The sequence below is a fragment of the Erpetoichthys calabaricus genome, chromosome 2, assembly GCF_900747795.2.
Source record: "Erpetoichthys calabaricus chromosome 2, fErpCal1.3, whole genome shotgun sequence".
In the NCBI taxonomy this organism is placed as follows: domain Eukaryota; kingdom Metazoa; phylum Chordata; class Cladistia; order Polypteriformes; family Polypteridae; genus Erpetoichthys; species Erpetoichthys calabaricus.
The window spans coordinates 265,539,322-265,565,505 of record NC_041395.2 but is presented as its reverse complement, the minus strand read 5'-3'; the positions used below and the strand labels follow the sequence as shown (position 1 = coordinate 265,565,505).

The 26,184-nt window shown below is 36.2% G+C and overlaps 1 protein-coding gene across 2 annotated transcripts in view; it reads right to left on the bottom strand.

Annotated features, from left to right (window-relative positions):
- The window catches only part of parga (poly (ADP-ribose) glycohydrolase a), a 236,556-nt gene that overhangs the window by 173,894 nt on the left and 36,478 nt on the right, over positions 1 to 26,184 (bottom strand). For both annotated transcript variants that reach the window (XM_028795482.2, XM_051923908.1), the window contains exons 8-9: positions 21,541 to 21,624; positions 16,480 to 16,554 (exon numbers count right to left, since the gene is read on the bottom strand). In XM_028795482.2, coding sequence (XP_028651315.1) covers positions 16,480 to 16,554; positions 21,541 to 21,624 — 159 coding nt within the window. The remainder of the gene's footprint in view (positions 1 to 16,479; positions 16,555 to 21,540; positions 21,625 to 26,184) is intronic.

Sequence of the window (26,184 nt, the reverse complement as noted above, 5' to 3'; positions counted from 1 at the left end):
TTAGTTCTCCGTTGTTTACCGTTAGTAATATGAATAATTGCACTTACCATTAATACGGAGCGTTTTCTGTGGTTGTACTGTTAATAGATAGATAGATAGATAGATAGATAGATAGATAGATAGATAGATAGATAGATAGATAGATTCACTTATGCTGTATAGTTTGGACGTGTGAGGATGATGTACGTTCAATACGGAGCGTTCGTTTATTCTTATTACAGTTTGGACGTGTGAGGATGACGTACGTTTAAAACGGAGCGTTTGTTTATTCTTATTATGCGTTGTAGGCGCCTTCGGCTTTCGTACTAACTCGCGCCTTCCGTACTATTATGCTGTGTATGGTGGACCTTTGTGGACTCCGTGCGTTTTCCCGTTTCACTCTGGGACGGGGGGCTGAATCCTCTTTTTTGTGTGGCTGTGTCGTTACCTATGGGCGCGTTGCTTCACTTCTTATTTACGTTAGTTGACCTCCTTTGTTTTTGAGCCGTGACGCGTTGTAGGCGCTTATTTACGTTAGTTGAGCTAATATTATACCTCTGGTGCCGTGTGTGTGTTTCATGTGGTAGTCGTTGTAGGAGCATGCGCCTTCCGTACTATCTCGGGTTTGACTATGCTGTGTTTTGTGGCCATTTGGGGACGCCGTACTCTCTCCGGTTTGATTGTGGGGCGGGACGCCGAAGCCTGTTGTGTTTGTTTTGTCTGTGAGCACTCATATTATTGTATTACTGTAATGTGATTCACATATGCTGTGGAGTGCGTATCTCTGGGGCATCTGTAACATCTCGGGGGGTCTGCCTGCGCCCCTGTTGTGGTTGTTTTGTCTGTGAGTACTCATATTATTGTATTACTGTAATGTGATTCACATATACTGTGGAGTCTGTATCTCTGGGGCGTCTGTAACATCTCGGGGGTCTGCCTGCGGTGTGTTAGACGCGCGTTGTAGGCGCACGCACCTTCCGTACTATGTCGGGTTTGACTATGCTGTATAGATAGATAGATAGATAGATAGATAGATAGATAGATAGATAGATAGATAGATAGATAGATAGATAGATAGATAGATAGATAGATAGATAGATAGATAGATAGATAGATAGATAGATAGATAGATAGATAGATAGATAGATAGATAGATAGATAGATAGATAGATAGATAGATAGATAGATAGATAGATAGATAGATAGATAGATAGATAGATAGATAGATAGATAGATAGATAGATAGATAGATAGATAGATAGATAGATAGATAGATAGATAGATAGATAGATAGATAGATAGATAGATAGATAGATAGATAGATAGATAGATAGATAGATAGATAGATAGATAGATAGATAGATAGATAGATAGATAGATAGATAGATAGATAGATAGATAGATAGATAGATAGATAGATAGATAGATAGATAGATAGATAGATAGATAGATAGATAGATAGATAGATAGATAGATAGATAGATAGATAGATAGATAGATAGATAGATAGATAGATAGATAGATAGATAGATAGATAGATAGATAGATAGATAGATAGATAGATAGATAGATAGATAGATAGATAGATAGATAGATAGATAGATAGATAGATAGATAGATAGATAGATAGATACTAGTGTGGATGGTTAGGGTTCCGTATTGTCTGTGCTCAGTTGAGCTCCTTCATTATTGAGCTGTGACTCCTTTGTTCTCGGTGGATCAGACTTCGCTCGCTGTTGGCGCCTGCGCACTATGTCTCCTGCGTCCATGGGCATGCCATGTACCTGCGTCCATATCCAGTTTATCATTCTCGGTTAGTAATATGGATAGTCTCAGTACTTTAGCAATACCAGCTTTATTTAGCTTGAAACAGGAACAACACGGTTATTTATTGTAGCGAGATCTACCACTCCCCCATACACAGACACAGTAATCAGGCAGGGTCACGGCCAGGTTAGTGGCCAAATAATACTATTCCCTTTATTTATAATGTTCCTTGAATCACCCATCGACAACAGATGCTTATAGCGCAACTGCAGTCAGCTCAGATTCGCTTTTTTGCAGAGAGCCACTGCAGCGCTGGAAACCTGTGGTTGCCCCGGCAATGGATAAGCTGTCTTCCACAGATGTGACTATTGCGCTTCAGGACACTCTTCAGCGTGTCATCCTGTTTGGGGTTGGAACTTCCAACCCCATTAAATATTTAGGCCAATGTTCACCAAAACTATTAAAACGTTTTAATTTCCAATGTTATACAACAAAATTATAACAAACATGCAGTAGAATACAGGAAAGAACATGCCCAGTGACTGTACTGTACATTTTGGACAACATACGGGTGGTTAAGCCCAAGATCCACTTATTTAACAACACTGAAAGAAAAAAAAAAAAAAATCACACATGTAAATTTCAAGCCAAAAAAAATTTCAAGCCAAAAAAAAAAAGAAAAGCCATTTCATTTTCTAACATGGTACATTAGACACTGCAATTGCTGTGGCAGAAAGAAAGATGAATGCACATTTTTGAGACTAAAATGGACAGGGTTTTAAAACCATTACATTGTATAAAACAGACCACAAGTAGTAGGCCGTTTAAAGCAGCCAAGAAAGGCGGGGCTTTTAGGACTGTGGCAGATAACAGACGATTAAAGACTACGACCAGTACATTAACAGCTCTGTTAAATAACATGTTAAATTCTTAATTCTATCCTGTAGAAAAATAGCAGCCTGCAGAGAGCCAAAGATTAAAAAAGAGTGGTAGCATGCCTGTGACTAGCGCACTTTCAAGTTTAACGTCTGAAGTGGAGTGGGCTAGTTACAGTTTGAAAAGAACAATGCCTCCATATAATTCCATTACTTTGAAATTGACATAAATAACTACAAATATCATAATCACCACAAAAAAACGACCAATAAATAACAAATTAGTAAGATCACAAAATGCACAAATTTGTGAACTTTAAATCTCAAAGGAAAATGGCAGCTTACAGAAATTACCTAGACAGGTATAGTCACACAGCAACCAGTCATTTCATTCAAATTTTATTTTTCCTAGCTTTTTTATCCTTTCACCTGCCCAATCTTTTTAGCTTCGTAATTTGAAGAGAATACCTCAGATAGCATGAGTGGTAATCAAAAACAAAAAAAAACACAGAAAAATTGTCAATTTTTACACTCTGTTTTTACTTTAACAACATAAACAATGAAAAGGTATTATAAATATGTATATCTGAAATAAATCAAGTTTTGAAATACAAAAAAGTCATGGATAAACATTTGAGGTTAATAAGTACACTACAGACAACATGAGAATGTGCCAGTTCCAGAATAAGAGACTTGGTGGTTTGTATCTGAAAGCAATTCTTTAGTGTCAGTGTGCCACTAAGTAGTGTCTTTATCAGGGTAGTGGCACAAAGAAAAAACTAAGCACAGGCACATTAATATCACTACCTCCTAGAAGATTTTACTACCACAAATAACAGAGAAATTTAATCATTAATAATATATGGAAGTTTTGCCTATTATATTTATTCTACACAAATCTTTAGAGCTGTACATGATTGTTGTTACTACTCTAACATGGCATATTTCACTATGGATTAATAGCAGGAAATCAAAAACAGATATAAACAGTCTATGACACGCCACTCTCTACAAGGCTAAATGAACATAGTAAAGGGAAAAGGGATATGGACAGTGTGTGCAGAATGTAAAAAATATGTATTAAACAGGGCCCCATCTTAAAACATTTTGATGGCGACATTTCAAAGAAACATTTGGGAGATAATGTAAAACAAAGTTGGAGCTGAAGACTATCCTAGCAGCACTAGGGAAAAAGCAGGACCCAGTACTGAGCAGCCTATTGCAAAGTACACTGATGCACATAATTCATCACTGGGTTTAGTTGCTGATATGTATAAAGTCAGTGTCAAGTCTGAATAAACCATGTACTGATTTTTTTTTTTTTTAAGCAGAGTGGTTGGGTAGATGTCTAATATTCCTACTTAGTTAGGAATATTACAAAATAAATTATTAATCAGTAGTGTTGTGTCTTTATAACCCTAAATTTCTTAACTAGTCCAGGGGGATTTACGTATACCTATATCAACACAAATCTTACGTACACCACAAACTTTAAGTTGAATAAGGAATTCCTTTGTCAGTTTCATCAGCAACACATAAATATTGACCTTGACTCATTTTGCTCTCTTTCATGACAGTTGTTTGACATACTGCTCTTGAATATCTGGCTCCTTTTAATGACCATAGTCTGATGTTTCTAGTTTATAAGGTCAGAGTATAGTGTAATTCTTACATGCATTTAGGATATGTATTTTTAAGTAAAACAAATAGAAAGGCTTAAACCTACATAATCATCAGCAGGGCTATATATGTTTTACATATGGTTGCTTCATTTTCATAATGGGTTTGATTAGCTTTTTTTTCCCCTTTTTTTAAAGATCTAATAGCTCTCTTTAATTAAATTGGATTGAGCCATAAAATGACACAGCCAGTTATTGATCCAGAGAAACAGACTCATCTAATTAGAAAAAAGTAAAGATAGAGGACTGAAGTAGCTTTCCACATTTCATGATTTATGGAGATTCTGTACTGGTCAAAGAAACAGACATATTTAAAAATTTTTCCTTGTTTAAGCTTTTCCATGATGGAATTAAGATATGGTATTCACAAACTGAAGTATTACGTCAATGCAAAAAAGCAACTGAGTAAATAACTTTAATGTAAAGTACACATTTAGTGATAGTAAATAAAATTCAAAAAAATATTTTTTAAACATTCAATACTGCAATAATTTAGTATGTTAGTAATCAAAGATACAACAAAATTATTTCTCAGAAATTCTATATACATCTGTTATGCTCCTACAACAACAAATCAGAGGCTAAATTCAAATTCTATAATGCTACATTATTAGAATATTTTGAGTAAAATAAACAGCATTAGAGCATATGAAAAGGTCCTGAAATCCCCATATGAAAAAATAATGATTAGAATTACTGTGTGAAATTACAAAATCATATCTGAGGTTCAAAACTCTCACTCTCCCAATTAAACTGATAACAGAACAATTATCATTCATTATGCTTTTTCTAATAACCAAATTAATCCAACAGTCAGTAAAGTCAATAAAATACCTAATCAGAGGATCACAGTAGAGCAACTGCTCTATATATTACATAGTGTGAGAGATCTCATTGCTGGGAGATATTCGCAAAGACCTCTCCACGGCAGTCCAAAGTAACACAATATGGAAGAAACTGCAAGCATCTTTCAAAGAGCACTTTCCGAACAATGGGAATGATCGATTTCTTAATTAGGGGCATGACTCTCGATCTTTTACCTGAAGATCAGAGCTTAATGTGGACTTACTTCATTTTTAGCCGCAGCATACCGGCATCTCTTGCTATAACTTTGTAGAGGACCCACAACCTGCCCAATCTAATGTATATATATATACAGTATATATACACAGTGTATATATATATATATATATATATATATATACAGTATATATACACAGTGTATATATATATATATATATATATATATATATATATATATATATATATATATTATATATATATATACACACACATATATTATGTACATATACATATATTATATACAGTAATCCCTCCTCCATCGCGGGGGTTGCGTTCCAGAGCCACCCGCGAAATAAGAAAATCCGCGAAGTAGAAACCATGTTTACATGGTTATTTTTATATTGTCATGCTTGGGTCACAGATTTGCGCAGAAACACAGGAGGTTGTAGAGAGACAGGAACGTTATTCAAACACTGCAAACAAACATCTGTCTCTTTTTCAAAAGTTTAAACTGTGCTCCATGACAAGACAGAGATGACAGTTCCGTCTCACAATTAAAAGAATGCAAACATGGTTTCGTCCGTTTATAGGAGATGGACGTCTGAAGCAGAGCTCCGCTAGCAGCGGCTTTATTTTCCCACGTATTTCATATTATTTAGAGGTATCCTGTATTTAACCCGACCAAGGAACTTCCACTACAATATGCAAGCATGAGTAACAAGAAGAAAAGTCAGAAAGAACCGGAAAAGAAACTTAAAGCTGCATCGAAGTCCGGACAGACTTCCGGCCTGAGTGCAAGTGTAAGGTATGGCATCACGGAGACTGACCTGGAACAGGCAGAAGAGTGCGCAGAATTCCTGGGGCCCCGCTCCATTGTATCGTCTCCAGTCGAGAGTGAAAATGGGAGCGAAGGCGCAAGTGATACAGGTCGCGAGGGATCGCCGATTTCTGAGGATCATTCGAGACTAGAAAGGGCTCTGCAGGACGTGCTCTCATCTACTCATCGCGAGCCTGTAACAGGAGCTGCATTTTCACTTGCGGAGCACGAAAGCAGAAGCGAACTGTCCGAACTGAAAGAGATGATCGCTACACAGATAGCTACACAGAAAGAGATGAACACTACACTGGCCACTGCCATGGTTACGGCCATGAATGAGCTTAAGAAAGATAACACAAATGATCTTAAGAAGGTGGCCACTGAGCTCAAGAAGGATAACAAAGATAAGGAAACGCGTCTATTTGAACGTTTCGACGTGAACTTTAAAGGCATGTTGGAGAAATTAGTGGAACACATTGAAGAAACTAACTCCAAACTGAAAAGGCTTGATGATCATATTAATGACGTTTCAGATCAGCTGGAAGACGTTAAGCAGGGACTCACGGCTCGAGTGGAAACAGCGGAACAAATGGCATCTAACGCCGATGAAAAAGCCACAGCTGCGAACTCGGAATACAAAAAACTTGGAGACAGACTTGCAGCCCTGGAGGATGGGTGCAGAAGAAAGAATATAAGAATTGAGGGTATACCCGAGAAACGAGAAAGCTCAAGCCCAGTGAAATTTGCAGTAGAATTACTGTCTAAAATAATTGGAGATGACTTTAAACTCGACAATGAGATAGCCACGGCTTATCGCACAAAGATACCAAGCGCCTTTAAATCTAGGTCTTTTATTGTCCGCTTCGAACGACTAAGATGTAAGCTTGATGTGATGGCACTTCTCAGACACAAGCAAGAGATTATATTCGAAAATAATCTTATTCGTATTTTTCCCGACTTCTCACCATCAACAGCTGCAAAACGCAGATCCTACAACGACATTAAAAGGATGCTACGGGAAGCCGATATCAAATACAGCCTCTTGTATCCTGCCAAACTGAAAGTGGAAGTTCAAGATGGACATTATATTTTCTTCAGCAAAGAAGAAGCTGAAAAAGAATTAAAGAAGCTGTTTCCGACACTTTTTTGAAAGTTAATTAAAATTAAAGAGCCGTATTCTATCAAGGCACGGGAAAGACCTATGATCTGATCGCTGGATCCATGTTTAAAGAGACTGGTATTATAATTATACATCTCTTATTTTCTTTTTTCTTTTTTTTTTTTTTGTTTTTATCTGGACTTTATATGTTATATGTTTATGTTTTAATCAGAGTTATAGAGTTATAGACGTGAGTGTGAAAATGTGGAAGTGATTAAAGTAGGATGCGTTTTATTTATTTATTTATTTTTTTATTTTTTTTATTTTACTATACCTTAAAGTAGACTGTTTAACTTCATACCCTTGGTTTAATGCTTGTTCTACTATTTATACAATTACCATTATACTATTACAGTATGAATTACCAGGTTTATCCTAGACTAGTTTTTAAAATCACTCCCAGGGTTGTTTTTTTTTTTTTTTTTTAATCTTAATATCTTAACTTAAAAGCGCTGAAGATTATTTCAAGCTTAAATATTGTTAATGAGAACATTTTCGGCAGATAGTATTAAGGATTTAACTGTAAAAGATATCTCTGTTTTAATTCTGTAACGCCGCTGCGGGGTGGGGTTTGTTTTGTTTTGGACGTGCTCTGTCTCTTCGTATGTCAGAGGACTGGAACATCGCGAAGTGGGGTCTAGCCTCATGTGGGGAGGCAAAATGGGGGGGTGGGGGGATAAAGGGGGGAGAGAAGGAGAGCAGGTTATATCTACCCTAAGTTCTTGTCAATAAGCCGCGGCTTATCTAAGGAAAAAAGTTGTGAAAATGAAAAAATAGAATATCGGCTTATACATAAGTCCGGCTTATACATCCATCGCGGGGGTTGCGTTCCAGAACCACCCGCGAAATAAGAATATCCGCGAAGTAGAAACCATATGTTTATATGGTTATTTTTATATTGTCATGCTTGGGTCACAGATTTGCGCAGAAACACAGGAGGTTGTAGAGAGACAGGAACGTTATTCAAAAACTGCAAACAAACATTTGTCTCTTTTTCAAAAGTTTAAACTGTGCTCCATGACAAGACAGAGATGACAGTTCCGTCTCACAATTAAAAGAATGCAAACATATCTTCCTCTTCAAAGCAGTGAAGCAAACAAATCAATATGTCTGTTTGGCTTTTAAGTATGCGAAGCACCGCGGCACAAAGCTGTTGAAGGCGGCAGCTCACACCCCCTCCGTCAGGAGCAGACAAAGAGAGGGAGAGGGAGAGTTTGTTTTTCAGTCAAAAATCAATACGTGCCCTTCGAGCTTTTAAGTATGCGAAGCACTGTGCAGCATGTCTTTTCAGGAATCAGCTTTACAAAAGATAGCAACGTGAAGATAATCTTTCAGCATTTTTAGACGAGCGTCCGTATCGTCTAGGTGTGCAAACAGCCCCCCTGCTCAATCCCCATACGTCAGGATCACAGATAGTCAGCGCAAGAGAGAGAGAACAGTAAGCCGGGTAGCTTCTCAGCCATCTGCCAAAAGCGTCCCTTGTATGAAATCAACTGGGCAAACCAACTGAGGAAGCATGTACCAGAAATTAAAAGACCCATTGTCCGCAGAAATCCGCGATATATATTTAAATATGCTTACATATAAAATCACAATTTAAATGACCGCTACGCGCTCGTGTTGACTCGGCGACGCCCAGAGCAGAAAGAACGCGCTCCGGCCGCTCCAACTGCGCCATGCGGGGAGTGAGAGAGACGGCAATATCTCACACTCTCTCCCCCTTAAAGAAATTAAATGGGCGCGAGTGCAATATCTCACACTCTCTCCCCCCTTAAAGAAATTAAATGGGCGCGAGTGAGACCACTGACCTCCCTCCCTTCTATTAGTTATAGGTTATAGTACGTTCGGCTTATCCATGAGTCCGGCTTATCTATGATACGATTTTATTTTAAAAATTCGTATGATTTTTGGTCTCCGGCTAATACATGAGTCCGGCTTATAGACAAGAACTTAGGGTAATCTATTCTTATAATCCTTATAATTATAAATATCAATGCAGCAACAGGCTAACATGCAACAACTCCTGGGGAATCTTGAAACTAAGATTAAAACTGCCATATTACCAATTAAAACTATAAAATGACATTAAAAACTCAGAATCAATGTCTCCATGATGGGACAGTTAACTTTGTGAGCTGGAATGTTAAAGGCCTGAATCACGAATTAAAGAGAAAGAAAGTATGCTCTTACCTAACAGGCTTAAACGCTAAAATAGTATTTTTACAGGAGACCCACTTACTAACCAAGGATCAGTTCAGATTACAAAAAGACTGGACTGGCCAAATGTTCCATTCTGGCTTTATAAAGAAAACTAGAGGGGTGGGAATTCTTATACATAGAACAGTTCCATTTGTAGCATCAGAGGTAGTGTCGGACCCTGAAGGGAGATATGTGATGGTCATGGGCAACTTATATAACAGTAAAATGATTTTGATAAATGTTTATGCACCCAATGTTGATGATAAGGAATTCATGCAAAATCTATTTGCATCCATTCCCAATGTGAACACTCATAAAATTATAATGGCTGGGGACTTTAATTGTGTTTTAAATCCACTCTTAGATAGGACTCCTGTGACAGGGGGGGCGACATCTAATACTGCAAAGATAATTACACAGTTTTTAAATGATCACAACTTATCAGACCCCTGGAGGTTTCTTAACCCAAACTCAAGAACATATTCGTTCTACTCACCAGTGCATTATAGCTACTCAAGAATTGATTATTTTTTTATAGATAATAATTTCCTGCCTACAATTAAATCATGCAAATATGACACAATTGTTATCTCTGACCATGCCCCTCTAGTCTTGGAGCTAAAATCAATAAGCCCCTCGTACTCACCTCGCAGATGGCGTCTTAACCCTCTTTTATTGGCAGACGAGAACTGCACAGAATTTATATCCAAACAAATCAGCTTCTTCCTAGAGACAAACACGTCTACAGAGGTTTCTGCAGGAACACTCTGGGAAACTCTAAAGGCCTTCTTAAGAGGCCAGATTATTTCATATCTTTCCCATAGAAATAAATTAGAAACCAAGAAAGTGTCAGAGCTAAGAAATGAAATTACTAGAATAGATGAAGAACAAGCCAGGCGTCCAAGTGAAGCTCTTCACAGGAAAAGGCAGGCCCTGCAAACAGAACTTAACATCTTAACAACTAAAGAAACTGAACAACTTATTTATAAGTCTAGACAGCATTACTATGAACATGGAGAAAAAGCTAATAAGCTTTTAGCTCAACAAATTCATAAACAAGAAGTTCACAATGCAATACCAGTAATCACCAACAAGAATGGAGAAGAAATTATCAACCATAATAAAATAATGCACACATTTAGAGATTACTATAAGTCTTTATATTCCACTGAGCCCAAAGAAGACAACACGCAATCTAATGCATTTCTGGATAATTCACAAATACCACAAATAGATGCTTTAAGTGCTGAGGAACTAGATAAACCTCTAACGCTAACAGAATTACTAGACGCTATAAAGTCACTACAAAGCGGGAAATCATCAGGCCCTGATGGTTACCCCGTAGAGTTTTATAAGAAATTCTCCACTCGGCTAGCTCCACTCTTATTGGTAACATTTACAGAAGCTAAAGACCACCAAATACTACCTCAAACATTTCGACAAGCATTAATCACCGTCTTTCCTAAACAAAATAAGGACTTGTTACAATGTGCATCATATAGACCAATTTCACTCCTGAATAATGATGTTAAGATACTCTCAAAAATCCTAGCTAGAAGGATGGAGAAAGTGCTGCCCTCGGTAATATCACAAGATCAAACTGGATTTATTAAAGGCCGACATCTATCTTCAAATCTCCGATGCTTGTTTAATGTTATATATTCACCAGCAAAATCAAACACCCCAGAGATATTACTATCATTAGATGCAGAAAAGGCATTTGACATGATCGAATGGAATTACCTTTTCACTGCATTGGAGAAATTTGGGTTTGGCCCGAATATTTGTGCTTGGATTAAACTACTGTATACCAGTCCAGAAGCTTCAGTTTGTATTAATAAAATTTGCTCAGACTACTTTAAACTAGAACGTGGTACCAGACAGGGATGTCCCTTGTCGCCACTGTTGTTTGCAATCGCTATTGAACCACTGGCGGTTCACTGCCGAAATTCTCATCAGATAAAGGGGATTGTCAGAGAAGGACTGGAACAGAAAATTTCTCTATATGCAGATGATATGGTCTTATATATATCGGACCCAGAAAACACTGTCCCTGCTGTTTTAACAGCACTAACAGAATTTCAAAAGATATCTGGTCTTAGAATTAATCTGAATAAAAGTATACTCTTTCCAGTGAACTCACAAGCATATAATATTAAATTAGACACCCTACCTTTTACCATAGCAGATCAGTTTAAATACCTAGGGGTAAATATCACAAGTAAACATAAAGCTCTTTATCAACAAAATTTTGGCGTCTGTATGGAAAAAATTAAGCAAGACTTGCATAGATGGTCAACCCTTCATCTCACTCTAGCCGGAAGAATTAACATTGTTAAGATGAATATCCTTCCTAAACTTCTCTTTTTATTTCAAAACATTTCAATATATATCAATAAATCGTTTTTTAAACAGTTAGATTCAATAATAACCTCATTCATTTGGAACTCAAAACACCCACGTATCCGAAGAGCGACCCTACAAAGACCTCAGGCAGAAGGTGGCATGGCTTTACCTAATTTTCAGTTTTATTACTGGGCAGCAAACATACAAGCCATAAAAACCTGGACACAAATAAATGCACATACACAGGCTTGGTCTGCAATAGAAGTAAAATCCTGTAGTACTTCTTTATATTCCCTGCTCTGCTCTCCAATAAATGAAAGTTATCGCAAATATACTAATAACCCAATTGTGCTTTACTCACTCAGAATATGGAACCAAATTAGGAAGCATTTTAAGATGGAAAATCTTTTATCAGTGGCACCTCTGCAAGGGAACCACCTCTTTCAACCTTCGCAAGTATATCCAGTTTTTAATACCTGGAAAAGTTTTGGGATTAAAATGCTCAGAGATCTTTATATAGACAACATATTTACATCTTTTGAACAATTACGTTCAAAATTTAACCTCCCAGCTACACATTTCTTTTACTATCTTCAAATTAGAAATTTTGTTAAACAGAAATTGCCCGATTTCCCCCACCTTGCACCCTCCACAATGCTGGAAAAAATACTGCTCAATTCCGAGGAAACAAACACTATTTCCGCAATATATAAAATCTTATTAGAGTCCCTACCTTTCAAAGATCCAAGAGGACATTGGGAAGAAGATCTCTTAATCAATATATCAGAAAAGGAGTGGAAGGTAGCAAAGCAGAGAATTCACTCGAGTTCTGTATGCGCAAAGCATAGAATTATTCAACTAAAAATTATATATCGAGCTCATCTGTCTCGCTTAAAACTGTCCAAAATGTTTGCAGGCCAGGATCCAACCTGCGAGCGCTGCAACCAAGCTCCTGCCTCACTGGGTTACATGTTCTGGGCCTGCACCAAACAAAAATTTTTGTCCAAAATGATGTTAAAGTGCCTCTCAGACAGCCTTAGTATCACAATCCCTCCTAACCCACTAACAGCTGTGTTTGGTGTCCTTCCAGATGGACTTGAATTGGAGAAGGACAAACAAACGGTGATTGCATTCACTACACTCTTGGCACGCAGACTTATTTTGTTAAATTGGAAGAATCCTAATTCTCCTCTTATAAGTCAGTGGGAAACTGATGTTTTATATTATTTGAAATTGGAAAAAATCAAATTTTCAGTTAGAGGATCTGTACAAAATTTTTTCAAAACTTGGCAGGATTTAATCAATATTATTTTAGAATAAGAGAATTAACTATTATTGCATTCAACTCCCTTCTCCATCTCTTATTTATATAGATATTTACTTCTCCCCTTCTTTTGTCTAATGTTGCCTTATTAAAAAGCTTAAAGAAATTTTCCTTTAGCTAAGCTCTCCTTCTCAGGGGTGGGGTTTGATTTGTTTTCAAATTTGTTGGGTTATAAATTGATCTGTTTGTATGGAATGATTACAATGAAAATTAATAAAATAAAAATATTTAAAAAAAAAAGAATGCAAACATATCTTCCTCTTCAAAGGTGTGCGTGTCAGGAGCAGATGTCAGAGAGATAGCCCTATTGATTTGTTTGCTCTTCTCTGTTTGTTTGGCTTTTAAGTATGCGAAGCACCGAAGCACAAAGCTGTTGAAGGCGGCAGCTCACACCCCCTCCGTCAGGAGCAGAGAGAGAGAGAGAGAGAGATAGAGAGAGACAGAGAACAACAAGTCAAAAATCAATACGTGCCCTTTGAGCTTTTAAGTTTGCGAAGCACCGTGCAGCTTGTCGTTTCAGGAAGCAGCTGCACAAAAGATAGCAACGTGAAGATAATCTTTCAGCATTTTTAGACGAGTGTCCCTATCGTCTAGGTGTGCGAACAGCCCCCCTGCTCAATCCCCCTACGTCAGGGTCAGAGACAGTCAGCGCAAGAGAGAGAGAGAGAGAGAAAATAAGTTGGGTAGCTTCTCAGCCATCTGCCAATAGTGTCCCTTGTATGAAATCAACTGGGCAAACCAACTGAGGAAGCATGTACCAGAAATTAAAAGACCCATTGTCCGCAGAAATCCGCGAACCAGCAAAAAATCCGCGATATATATTTAAATATGCTTACATATAAAATCCGCGATGGAGTGAAGCCGCGAAAGGCGAAGCGCGATATAGCGAGGGATCACTGTATATATATATCTCACATACACCGAAACACCAAGGCAGACCTAGGTGCTCAATTATGAAATCATGTAAAATCTGCAACGCATCAGGAGGAGGACCAAGAAACCAACAAAAACATAAGACTATCTGCACTTTGGGCACTGCTGAAGATTAATACTTAAATGTACTGTACGCTGATCCATATTTTTCTACTTCATATATTATGTAAAATAAATATCTCCATGCATCGCTTGTCTTTTTCTATGGCACTGTGGTAAATATATTTGATTCAGTATCACTTTATATTTCAGGCCAAATATAAATATAAAACATGGTTTCCATATTTTTTTAAATATCGTATACGTGCATTTTCATGTCCAGAACAGTATCTATCTGAAGTTTGTTAAACCTGTTCACGAAGGAGGTCTAAGTTAACATACTAATTTGTTTTCTTTTATCCAACTACAAAAAGCCCACTGCAACTGCACTTGTTCCACTGCAGGGGAGCCTGTAGCTCTGAGCCACACCGCAACAGCACTAAACCTGAAAATTAATCTTGTTACCGTAAATACTGTATGTACTAAGACCAAAACAGTAAAGGATCATTCCCAGCTCACAGAACAATGCAACTGACTAAAGCTGTTTTGTCTTGTTCTTAATATCAAGTAAAGTTCACTTGTTCTTAATATCAAGTTATAAACACTGCAAAAACACTACAGACTCAATTCGTAAATAATACTTACTAGACGACTTCAGAGATAACATGGAAGGCCGCAAGTATACTTTACATAAAGACAAAATTGCTTCAGTAATGTGATCACACTCACACTGCGACTGCACACAAAGTATGACAAAATATTGTAGGGACTCCTTTGCAGGTAAAGAAAAGGAAAACGTATTAGACAGAGAATGCAGGTAAATAAGAAAAGAACTGTTTATTAGGGGGTGGGGGGTTTTCAAAACGCAGGAAAAAATAAGGATAAACAGATTCTTTACAACTGATTCTAAAAGAATAATGTAATTAAATAAATGTGCTGGCTGCTGCTATTTCCCACTAGAAGGATTGATATTACACGGCAGATGAAACCGAGTCACTTTTCCCATCCATTCTCTCACAATGTCACTCTCGACCTTCCCTTTGACCCAGAAGACATCACTTATATTTCTGTTATACTTCTGTTTCTCTTTCTTCTTAACCACATTTTCAGGCTCATGCTTCCAAGTTCAACAACACACTCCCTCCCTCTTCGAGCGGCATTCTCCCTTCATTCATTGGTTTGTGCTAGCTTGCTCACACCCTGTCCATCACTCCTACCGGTGGTCCTGACTTGTACAGACAGCTCGCACTGTCACCTTATTACCCTGTCTCAGCACTGCACTGCTACAGTGGTTCATTGCCAAGTTGCTATATTATTAAAGCAAGTCAGGTGCCAACAGTGTTGGGGAACCTAGTTACATTACTCATTACTTACTAAAAAAGTAAATATTTTTTAGACTTACATATTCTAAAACGCAAGGCATTACAAATATTGTGTTACTTTTGAGTTTGAAAAACACTGAAACTTTCACTGGCTAGCATCTGTTACTGAATCCTAATTCCATATAGAAGCCTTCATGAAACTGTATATGCTGGATTGTGTGTCAGACTATGTTTGAAAAATTAGACCAGTATGTGCATCAATTAATTTAAAATATATTTCATTGAAACATGCCTGCATGTTAATTTAATGTAAAGTTACACAAGAGCGCTACAAAACAGACTGAATTAGTTCTTTGAGGAAAAACAGTGATTTGACTTGCATTAGGAATAAAAATAATATAAATCTTGACCAGAATTTCATAGAAATTATACTACAGATCAGCACTAATAATATCAGAAATTATTATTCTGCAAGAATATAGTTTTTCATTACAGACAGTAATAACTCTGTGATATAGCACAGCTTGGTGCAAAATTAGATTTTTACACATTTATTATGTGCTAATAAAGCAACCAATACATTTCCTGCACTCACTTTTTATTTATTTACTGACCTGACCATTTAGCAGTCTTTGCTGTGTATATAAAAAATCACAAAATTATCTAAATTACACAATACTGTTTTGGCATTAATGAATAGAAATGAAATGCACATATTATGCTTTATGCAAATAACATCCAACATAAAAATCCATTAAGAAACAACTTGTGCAAACAATCTGTATTATAAATCTGACTTTTAAGTGTTAAAACATTTAAGAAGCACTTAATAGGAAACAGATCAATAAATATAAAATTGTCACAATGAATCCTATTTAAGAACTACTTTTTCATTGCATATACCAATGAAACAAAATACTTCCAATCATATTATGAAGACAATTTAATAATTGAAATTGAATTGAAAAAAATAACAAAGAAAGGTCCATTGCATTTCAAATTATTTTATTTCCTTACCTCTGTGCAAAGCAAATGTAGGGCAGTGAAGTCCCATTTCTTACAATGTGATGCACTGTATCTTAATATTGCATCCTGGAACAAAAAAAAAAAAACAAAAAAAAAAAAACTGAGGCACTTTTTCCAATTATTATCACATTTAACCAGAGGTTTAAAATATTTATCATAAATTAAACATTTTAGGTAATTTAATAACATGGGCTACTGTTCACCAATTGAAGCAACAGTCACAGATGTCTAGTGCCACCTGCTGGTGCCTTATAGTCTCCTAAAGATTAATCAAATGTTGTTTAACAAAATGTAATTAGTTGGGAACAGAACCATTGCATATTGCGCAATAAATATAATAAAACAATCATTATTAGGTTGCAACATATGATCTTTTGTCAAAGACAACATTACAAAACAGAACTTCAGTTTCTACATACAACAAGAAGTGATACAAAGATGCTTGGTTAACAGCAACTCATCCATTTCTAGACTAATTTTTGTAAAGATGAGTGATACAAGAGTGGTTTGACATGTCAGTTGTCGTCCTGCTGGAATTCATCAAGCTGCCTATCCTTTTCTCTAAAATCACCAGAGCTGAGAGAAAGACAAGCAAGTCAACTACAGTATGTTCTAATTGTCACAACTGGAGCAAAGACGTCGGTCAATAACAGGCTACCTGCACATGCTTTAATGGCTGTTTTTTCAAAGCTATAAATCAGCACTTAAATCTTTTTTTTCTTTTGGCATCATTGTGCATAAATTATGTCTCCAAAAATGAATGGCTACTATTCTGCTAAGGTAATAAATGAGCTGCAAATGACTGAAACTTGAATTTTTTAAATCAAAGTATTTATATAAATAAAAATAAAACAGTAAAAAAGTAGCCATCTCAGAATTATTTCCTTAAAAAAATGGATTTTTCATTACAAATCTAGGACATTTCATGATGCACAACCCTACTATCAGTTCAGTTTTGTGTTCCAACCTGTCAGCATTCACTGTACAAGTTAAGATTTCATATCCCATAGCACTGCAAAAATGTACAAATAGCCCCTTCCACCAAAAATATCCCACAAAACAAGTATTGCAGGTTTTTGTTTATTAGAAAACATAACGGTACATAAAGCCCTACTTCACAGCAAAAATGTTTAAAAAAAAAATACACACACATACACCATATCCACCAGAACAACAAAACATTTATTAACTCTGTACATATACTTATGATGCCAGTCATTGAAGCAATTTCTATTTACTACAGGACACAAATAAATATTACATTTTGTACAATATACAATTCACACATGTTCTCCTGCTTTCTGTTGCCGTTGCCCCATAATGTGCATTTGGTTGACTACTTCAGGAGTTTAGTAAGCGTAACCAATTTTTTCATCAGCTACTCCTTGAACATGATTTGGGAAAGAGGTAGCAGCTGTCTAGCCTTAGGTTACTTTTTGTGTACACTGTACTAGAAAACTGTTCGTAGTGGCAATGTCCAGAAAACGGAAAAATAAGTTTTAAACCATTTTTTACTTTTGTGCAGTTTGTTATAATACCCAATCGGTGCATCTTAAATATCAACACATTTGTTGCGGTATTTAAAATCCACTGAAATTGCTATGTACTCTCTCTTCCAAACATCCACACCATCTTTTATCCTTAGAATAAGCACAAGTTTTGTGGATAGTGGAACATATAACTACTTCAGGGGTATCGATCCATTTTACAAACAACAATAGCCCATCCCTGATCCACTGTATGCTGCCTCTCACTGTCTTTTTGGGAAGATTGTTTTGTTTGTATTGTAGAAAGGTTTTTCAGTTTCTATTAATTGTTCCACATGCAGCCATTTTGAACTTTAGTCAGTCTTTGAAAAGATATGGACTTGAGTAGAAGTTGTCAACATATATCCTGTTACCAGTATAAAGCTATATAAAATCCTATAAAGACATAACTGAATCATAACTCAGTCCTTTACCTGTGGAATGGACATTGTTGCCTTCTTAAAAAACAAAGTTCCAAGTATAACCGCAAAAATAATACACAAGTACAAACAGGTTATAGCCCTGTTTTGGGGTTTCTCCTGTATGTATTGCTTTATTGCATTGCATTGCATTGCAGGAATTTGAGGAAACCATCCTTTCATCAGCTCTTTTCCTGAGTGGAAGTATGGTTTACAGGACATGAAGAATCTGTGAGTACAAAGGATTTGTATTGAAAAGACAATAATACCCATCTGTTCCCTTCCTTCTTGCATTTTCATCATCTTCATCAGGACCTTAAAGGAGAAGATCCCGAAACATTGCCATAAACCTGTCCCTTGTCGTAACTGATCAAGGAAATAGGAAAAGGTAACTAAGCCTTTTACTCCAGTAGTCAGATATTTGTTTGCTTTGATGATGTCCATGCACTAAATGTACAATACATCCATAAAACCCTGATACTGTAAGAGCTTGGAGTTTATATTTTCATCAGAAACTTTTTCGCACTAACTTATTTATGTTGTCTACAATAGTGCTGACAGCTGTAGAACAAAAAAAATAGCTGGTAAAGTTGAAGTGCGGATTATGTGGGGATTATGTGCTTTAAACCAAATTGGGGCAGTTTATGGTTCCTGGACCTCCACTGAAATGCCATGCCACATATCAGGTCAACTCTCAGTTTCAGTAGGTGCACTGGCTCCTCCTGGTGATAATTTGGTAAGAAGAGAATGAAAAATTGGACAACCCTGTTGACGGCTCAGTAATATCTGTTGTACATGTCTGGACATGTGGTGGAAAAGGTGTGATAATGCCTCTGTCTTAGGTTCCCACTCCTCACTGCAAGAAAAAAAGCACATAACCATATTAGAACAATTTAGATGACAACAGGATATTCAAATATAGGAAAATAATAATAAAAAAAAAAAAAAAAATCACATAAGCACTTTTTGCTGCTTTTAATTTAAACTTCAGATCTAGAATAACCTCAGTTCATCAAACATGTACATTTTCACACCAGATTTTTCCTGTTTTGGGATATTAGGCGGAAGCAGCCCTTGGCACAAGGCAGGAAACAGCCTTAGCCAATTTAGAGTGTCCAATTAGCCTAACTACACTTGTTTGACACATGGAAAGTTGAATGGCATACCGGAACAACTAACAGACACACAGGGAGAATGTGGAGCAGACAGCGTCCTGGTAATAGTGATTAAACTCATTATGCTTGAATTGTGAAGCGAGATACTACAGCAATCTCTACTGCAGCAAAGTTATACTGTTTGGCACAAAGTGTGTGCTGGACATCCAGCGTACACAGAGGAGAATGTGCAGCAGCTGGCATCCAGGTAATAGTAATCAAACCCCTTATGCTTGATCTATGAAGCGCAATGCTGCACTACTTCAAAGTTTCATTGTTTAATGCAAAGTTTCCTTTTTGTAAATACACTGCGTTATTTGTCATAAACAATCTAAAAAAAGAAGAAAAAAAAGAAAATTAAAAACACATACCAATCAACCATTGCGTTGTCATCCTTAATACAGTCAAAGCAGTTATCCAAATCTGACTCAAGGTCTTCATATTCTGTATCACTGGTGTTCTGCAAGGATGTCCTTGATCATAAGTTTTCATTTAGCTGAAGAAGACATTTCCCTAGAATAAAGTCTTGTTCCTCTTTGAACAAACACAGCATTCTCACGGCTACACTGCCAAGCTGCCACCCAAGCAAAACACATAATAATCCACTTCTGGTACACTGTCACGAACTGCATTTATTACTTTAACAAGCAGCTGATACATGTAAAATTAATGACCAATCATAGACAACTATACGTCATTGAAATGCTCTGAAGCTCAGCTATCCAGTGGTACAGAAGGATCTTTGAGAAAAGTACCGTAACATACTGCTCACCTCAGCACATGTGTGCAAATTGCATATTTAAATAATAAAAGAGAGCAGACAACATGGAGACTTGTGGTTTATTTGAAAGAAGACACCCTTGGATATGTAAAAATACCATTATTGCTCTAGAATGACGTGCGGGTTTATTGCAACATACACAAAACTTTGAAATATGGCTGTGTCCCACTGGCGGGACTTGTGTGCTCTTTTTTTCCAGTAATTGGGTGACTTGTTTTTTTAATATGTAGTAAATTTTTGCTTTCTGGTAACTTACTTTGATTGGCAGCCTATTGCAAATTGAAAACTGAATTCCACTGCACAAAAGGAAATGTTATTTTGTAGCAACAAAAAGCAAGCTAGAAAATGTACACTTGGTGTAACATTTAGGTGTGATCAGGGGTGCAGTTAACTGATTTGAAAGTTGGAGCATTTTAGGGTTTTTTTAGTTACTTCAAAGAGTCAGTTATCACATTTGTCTTTATGAAAGTTGGTTTTGTAACTGTGAATCATATTAAAAAATAACAGTGATAATAGAATTTAACTACATATGTTAGTAGACTACATTACAAACACAATTTTTAACACCTTACAATATCAGATAGTTGAAATTGTACAAGAAAAAAGTTTTAACAAATTTCTAAGCAGCAAATGATGGCTTTAAATAAACTACCAAAGTACACCTAAATTTCAGTTTTGAGCACTGATAAGGGAAGTGTCAAATACTGATCAATATGTAGAATAACATGAGGCAACTAAATGATATGAACCACTTTTTAAAAAATCCTACCTGCTTTATTACTGATTTGGTTAAAAAATACCAACTTTGCTCTATGCCCAGATTTTATTGATAAACACAGTGCTTATATCCTGTATAATGAATATCTGTGTGTGTTAACATTTTTTCCTTTTCTCCAACATACATAAAATTTGCACTAGTAAATTGTTTCAAGTAATAAATCTATACTTTAGCACCTGCTCCAGTGTCTCGATTTTCAAATACAGCATCCTGTATCAAGTACTCCGGCACTGAAACTACAAGCAACAAACAGCAGTGGCTTTTAAATAAAAAAGCACAGGGTGAACACAAAGTAGAAAGTAGTAACAACTAAATATACTTACCAAATATACAACTAATTTATTATTAAATAACAAACTATTACTCAAGATTCCCAGTGTAGAAATTTTCTTACCATCAAATCCAAGGAGCTACTGAATCGGTTTTGAAGAGCATTTTGGATGAGATCCCATCGACTTTGCAGCATGGAATTTCCATCCTATATTTTTGAATCAGAAAATAAATTTCTTTACTTAAGTTCCCCATAAAAGATTTTTAAAAGCCACAAGAAATAAAATTTCAAAAAGTAATAAAAGGAAAAAATAAGATTTTAGCACATAATTTACACAAAATAAACACAATTTTTGGAAAAGTAACTAAAAGTAAAAAATACTGGCAATATGTCTTGTAGGAAAGTATTGAATAACAAAATGTTAGAATTTCTCAGTATTTTAAAAGTCAAATACAGGATCTACTGTAACTAACTACGCAGGATGTCATGGCATGGTACCAGGAGAGTCACCAAAAGATTTATAAAAATAATTAGACCACACCATTGATTTATGTTATTTAAGTAGATTGAACAGGGAGAGTGTTGCCTCAAATCATGACTGAACAACAATTTGTTCTTTTATAACACTTTTAATGCATGACTGATTCTAGAAAATTTATAAAGTATTAATATTAATTATTTAATGTGGACTTTTCACAAAATAAATTCCAGTTTCCTTTGAGATGAGAAATGTGTTTTGAACATTTTTTTTTCTCATTTTAGCAATTAGGATGAAACATGCATAAGAATTATGTTAGATTCTAAGCTAAGCAAAATGCTGAACTATCAATATAATAATGAAAATGACCTCATACAGTGCCCTGCACGACTGATGAAGTTGTACTTTTGCATTTAGAATTTAATTTTAATAAAGTGTTTCACTAATTTCTTGATTTAGTTTATTAATGAATGCAACTAATTAGCAATAGCATACTTAAGGATTAAATTCTAGTTTAATAAGATTACCTTGCATTTTGTTAATATTAATGGTGGTATTAATTTTACACATCAATGTACAGTCGTGGCCAAAAGTTTTGAGAATGACACAAGTACTGGGTTTTCACAGAGTTTGCTGCTTCAGTGTTTTTAGATATTTTTGTCAGATGTTTGTATGGTATACTGAAGTATAATTACAAGCATTTCATAATTTTAAAGGCTTTTATTAACAATTACATTAAGTTTATGCAAAGAGTCAATATTTGCATTGTTGGCCCTTCTCTGCAATTCGCCCTAGCATGCTGTCAATCAACTTCTGGGCCAAATCCTGACTGGTGGCAGCCCATTCTTGTATAATCAATGTTTGGAGTTTGTCAGAATTTCTGGGTTTTTGTTTGTCTCAATAGGATTAAGGTTTGGGGAGTTTCCTGGCCATGGACGTAAACTTTCGAAGTTTTGTTCCCCGAGCCTCTTAGTTATCACTTTTGCCTTATGGTGCTGTGTTCCATTCATGCTGGTAAAAAGGCATCATTACTAAACTGTTCTTGGATGGTTGGGAGAAGTTGCTCTGAGGATGTTTTGATACAATTCTTTATTCATGGCAGTGTTCAAAATTGTGAGTGAGCCGACTCTCTTGACTGAGAAGCATCGCCACACATGAATGGTCTCAGGATGCTTTACTGTTGGCATGACACAGAACTGATATTAGTGCTCACTTTTTCTTCCCTGAACAATCTTTTTTCCAGATGCACCAAACAATCAGAAAGGTGAATTATTCAGAGAAAATGATTTTACCCCAGTCCTCAGCAGTCTAATCTCTGTACCTTTTGCAGAATATCAGTCTGTCCCTGATGTTTTTTCTTGGAGAGAAGTGACTTCTTTGCTGCCCTTCTCGACACAAGGCCATCCTCCAAAAATCTTCGCATCACCATGCATGCCCATGCACTCACACCTGCCTGCTGCCATTCCTGAGCAAGCTCTGCACTGGTGGTGCCCCTATCCCGCAGCTGAATCAACTTTAGGAGATGGTCCTGGAACTTACTGGACTTTCTTGGGCACACTAAAGCCTTCTTCACAACAATTGAACCTCACTATTCTAACTCAATCAGCATGACAGAATCATCTCCGGCCTTGTCCTCGTCAACATTTTCATCTGTGTTAACAAGAGGATCACTGAAATTTTGTGGCAGGCTGAAATGCAGGGGAAATGGGTTTTCATTTTCCTGGAAAAGAGGGACTTTGCAATTAATTGCAATTCATCTGATCACTCTTCATAACATTCTGGAGTATATGCAAATTTCCATCATAAAAACTGAGGCAGCAATCTTTGAGAAATTTAATATTTGTGTCATTCTCAAAACCTTTGGCCATGACTGTAAACTAAACTTATTTAAAACAGTTAAATAGCTCTTCTCTCACAATTGGATTAAAATTTGATGAATCGGGAAGCATTTCATGCATTACTCTTAATAATATTTATGTTTTGATCAAAACCTTTTATTAAAACATATGGCATGCATTCATTTGCCTCTGAAATGTGGTTTATGAAATTGTGTTGTAAATTAACAAAAAGTATCTCCCCTCCAGCATACAATCCAAGCTAATAAAGCACCAGAAAAAACTTCCGGAATAAGTGCACTTTGAAGTTGTGAATGTTCCTGCATATTGAATCACATCTGGAGATTTCAAACAAACTGGAAATGTAATTTTTTGTGAGGCTCTACCATTTCTGAAGTCAAGCTTCTCCCTTCTTCATACACAAAGGACAGTGCCAAGAATATAAGACGAAAATTAAATTATTTCCCACATTACGGTCATAAAAATACCACAGATTTTTGGCACGTTTTGGGGATGTTCAGCCAACTGATCCTCTGTAGCTACCTTTATTTATTGCAAGCACTTCAGCTCTTTCTCAATATTCCTTCATCAGGTGCTACTTGCTGTAGGTACAACCACACCCTTTCCTTATCCAGTCTGTCATTTCTACTAGAACTTCTCTAACTTAAATACCAATCATTCTTGAGTTCTCAGAGATGATGAACAACTGGTCATCTGGCTCCAGTATTGAAAAGTGACACTCACTTGTAGACCTGCTATGGAACTGGCTGCTGGGAGATTTTCACTATAATTCAGTCTCTGTTAACTTTGTTATTTATTAGTCTATGGCATATTTTTTGTGTAATTTTATGTATGTGCTAGGGGGTCCCAAAGGGCAAAACACAAACAAAATTAAAATGCAAACAAAACATGAAAACTGTTGAACCATTATCATTACTCATCTCCATGCATATTATTTAGTTGGTTAGTTCCTTGTGATATGCTCCTAAGCATTACTGAGTAAGGTGGTTCTTGCATTAGTATGAATCATCCAGGAGTGGGACTTATCAAACGGATTTTCCTGTCCTTTAGCTGTGTGTGTGTTCCTCAACCCAAGGCATTCACACCTTCATGTTTTTTACTAATACAAGTTAATCTTGTTTGGGTCACTGGTTGTCATAAACTATTTGTGAGAAACTATAACAGGTGGTACATGCTACATGAAAGCCTCAGCAAGGCTTCTATGTTTGACAAAAGTGCCAGTGTCCCAGGCACAAACTACCAATGCTGTACAACACAATTATCACAATCTTCTATCTAAATAGCACTATCTGCATCTTCTTTGTTTTATTGCAAATGCAACTGTACCAACTCTATTCCACACCTGCGCTAGAGATTTACCTCTACTTTTTATTTTAATAGCAGCATTATCTTTAAGAAACACTCCAACAAAATTGATGAATTTCTACCATTTTAACAAGGCTAAACTGAAGACTTAAAGTATCCTGGAAAGTAGTTAATGGATTTATTCTTGTCTTCACTGTTAAACTCTCTTTACATCTAGCCAATATTAAACTATTGCTGAACTAGTATCTAAATTGCCCTGTTTGGAAGAATGTGCCTCTTGGGGGATCAGTATAAAACTTGAACTGTAAATTTCTGATGCTAGAATCAAGATCATTCCACTACTGATTCAGAGGACACATCTTCAGATTAATTTACACTAGGACTGAACTGAGTGCTAAGCCTGTAAATTACTTCTATTAAAACTCTAGAAATGCAACTTGTATAACTTTAATCCTATGATCAGAACCAAATCATTATCAACATATGCTGAACCCCAAATATTAATTAAGAATTCCATTAATTATGTTTATTGAAGTTCAGAATAATTCTGATGGAAATTCAACAATTGCTAGCTCTTCCCATGCCTCAAAGAGCATTAAGCATATCTCCTGGATGTTCCCATTCTTTTAATTGAACTCAAGGAGACTTTGGACTCTAGAAGTATGGGGAAGGTCTCAGTACTAGCTAGATAAGCTTCATCCATGAACCAATCTCTCAATTGTTTTGTAAGAAATATCCTCTAATCCTCTTTGATATAATTAAAAACCCCTTACACCCTGAGAGCCATTTTTCAACAATTTCCACCTAAGGGGGGTACCCCAATATAAAGCCATATTATTCAAAACAAAGATAGGAGAGTCAATTTTTCACTAAAACCTGACAAATAACTTCTCAAATGTGATATAATGTGTGTTTGAGTCAAATTTAAACATTATTTTTAATGTTTAGAACTGCTGCTAAACTAGGAAAAATAGGCACTCACAGTAATATGTTCACATTTTTGCTTTCTGGTGTAGTATATCTCATGTTCAAGTAATACCCAGACATTCTAACTGTACCTGTCTAAATTTTCATGTTGGTAACACAAAAAAAATAAAGTTACAGCATTTGAAACCATGGGTCCCTCTC